Below are 1,625 nucleotides of genomic sequence, written 5' to 3'. Positions count from 1 at the left end.
GGTACGAAGACAGTGTTTTCAAACTGGACTATGATTCTCTCTGCCACTACATTGGAGCTCCTGATGACTGAAGAGCAGTTCAGAATGAAAGTTACTTTTTTATTGACTTCTAAGTGCACAAAGAAAAGACTTTGAGAAAATGTGAATGCTAGCTGGGATCTGGATGTGCTTATGCCAATTTGTGTTATTTTAAAATCCTTTAAGATGGAAGACTTTCTCATCTGTGATAAGATAAGAAGATAGCCCAGTATGTTCATGCTTTATTTTTATATTTCCTATTTGGTTTCACCCAGTTCATTAAACACCAATTTTTCTTAGCATTATTTCAAGCTGTGGTACAGACTACTACACTAATAGGTCTGACATGCAATTTCAGTAGTTATTGGAAATGCCTGCTGCATGTCTGACCTCCAGCCCCTATTCTGATTCCTTGTAGACTGTTTGCCACTAGCCCAGCCATTATTCCACTGGATTGTTTTTGTGTCTTCATCTATGATGTTATTTTAGTGTTTCTCTAAATTCTGGTATGTCATTAGATAAGTTTAATTTCTGGTGCTGTAAACATTGCCTCGGTTCTGCTAACAGCTTTTTGTTCAGCTGATGGAATGGCACGACATAGGTGTCATATACAAATAGCTCAGGATATTGCACAGAGTATGCTGTATGTAGAAATATTAATGCTGTTTGTTATTCATCTTACTCCCTATCGACATGTACCAGAAGTTCAAGCTACCTTTGCTCAGATGATTTTCAGGATTTTTGTTTCTGTCTGAGAGTACAACTCTTCCAGCTGTTGCAGTATTTCCTAAAACTTGAGTAAGTGGCACCACTAGGCCTGCTGAGGACTGCTTCTCCACCACATATCAAAAGACATGCGTCTGGAGTGTTTCTTCCTGGGCCTCTGCTGAAAATGGGCTCTGTCCCAGTCGGACTTTCCCAGTAAATAAATGTTAAATAAAAAAAATAAATAAAAATAAATATCTGAGTGCTCTTTTAGGTTGGTGTAAATCTCTGATACGTAAGTTAATTCCTACACTGTGGTTTGCATATTAAATTGTGCATTGTCAGCTATTGAGCTAGCTGCTCCTAAATAGTTAGTGTTAATTAACATCTTGCTTACATAGTCTGTAAACCATGCTGAATTTTTTTGCTGAAGTTTTAGTTGGCCTCTCTTTAGTAGCCAGCTAATGACAGGAATACTGGATATGCTTCTGCATATGTTTATAAATAAGCAGCATTACCTACAGATAAGCTGCGTTTTAAGGAGCATTTAAATCACCTATCAACACTGTATCTGTATATCCATGCTGTTAATAAACATTTTTGTAACATATTGGTTATTTTCAAGTAATTTTACTTGTATTTGATTCTTGCATTTTATTTATACTGTATTGTATTTACTTGATGTCTTTATGAACTGGTGCTCAACTGCATTTGAAGTATTGCATATTTAAAAACTTCTTATAGGTTCATAGGAGGTTACTAGGCTAGTAGCACTACAGCCCTTACAAGCCTAGCCATGTTTATCCTGAGGTACCTGAATTGTCCTTGGTTAGATAGACATCATTCGCAGAGAGAGTCTATGATTGACACCGGCTACCTTTGTCCATGAAGGAGATGGGTGT

General features: G+C 37.0%; 1 protein-coding gene across 1 annotated transcript in view; it reads left to right on the top strand.

Moving 5' to 3' along the window:
• Nucleotides 1-1,333, top strand: part of GPKOW (G-patch domain and KOW motifs) — a 743,201-nt gene extending 741,868 nt beyond the window's left edge. The window contains exon 11 of the mRNA XM_044080190.1: nucleotides 1-1,333. This exon is cut by the window's left edge and continues 58 nt beyond it. Within this exon, the coding sequence (XP_043936125.1) occupies nucleotides 1-71 (71 nt within the window). The 3' untranslated portion in view covers nucleotides 72-1,333.
• Nucleotides 1,334-1,625: the final 292 nt, after the last annotated feature.

The sequence above is a fragment of the Protopterus annectens genome, chromosome 8.part0 (assembly GCF_019279795.1).
Source record: "Protopterus annectens isolate FY-2018-M chromosome 8.part0, PAN1.0, whole genome shotgun sequence".
Taxonomy (NCBI): Eukaryota; Metazoa; Chordata; order Ceratodontiformes; family Protopteridae; genus Protopterus; species Protopterus annectens.
Note: the sequence above shows the minus strand (reverse complement) of the source record. Positions and strands in the feature narration are given on the sequence as shown.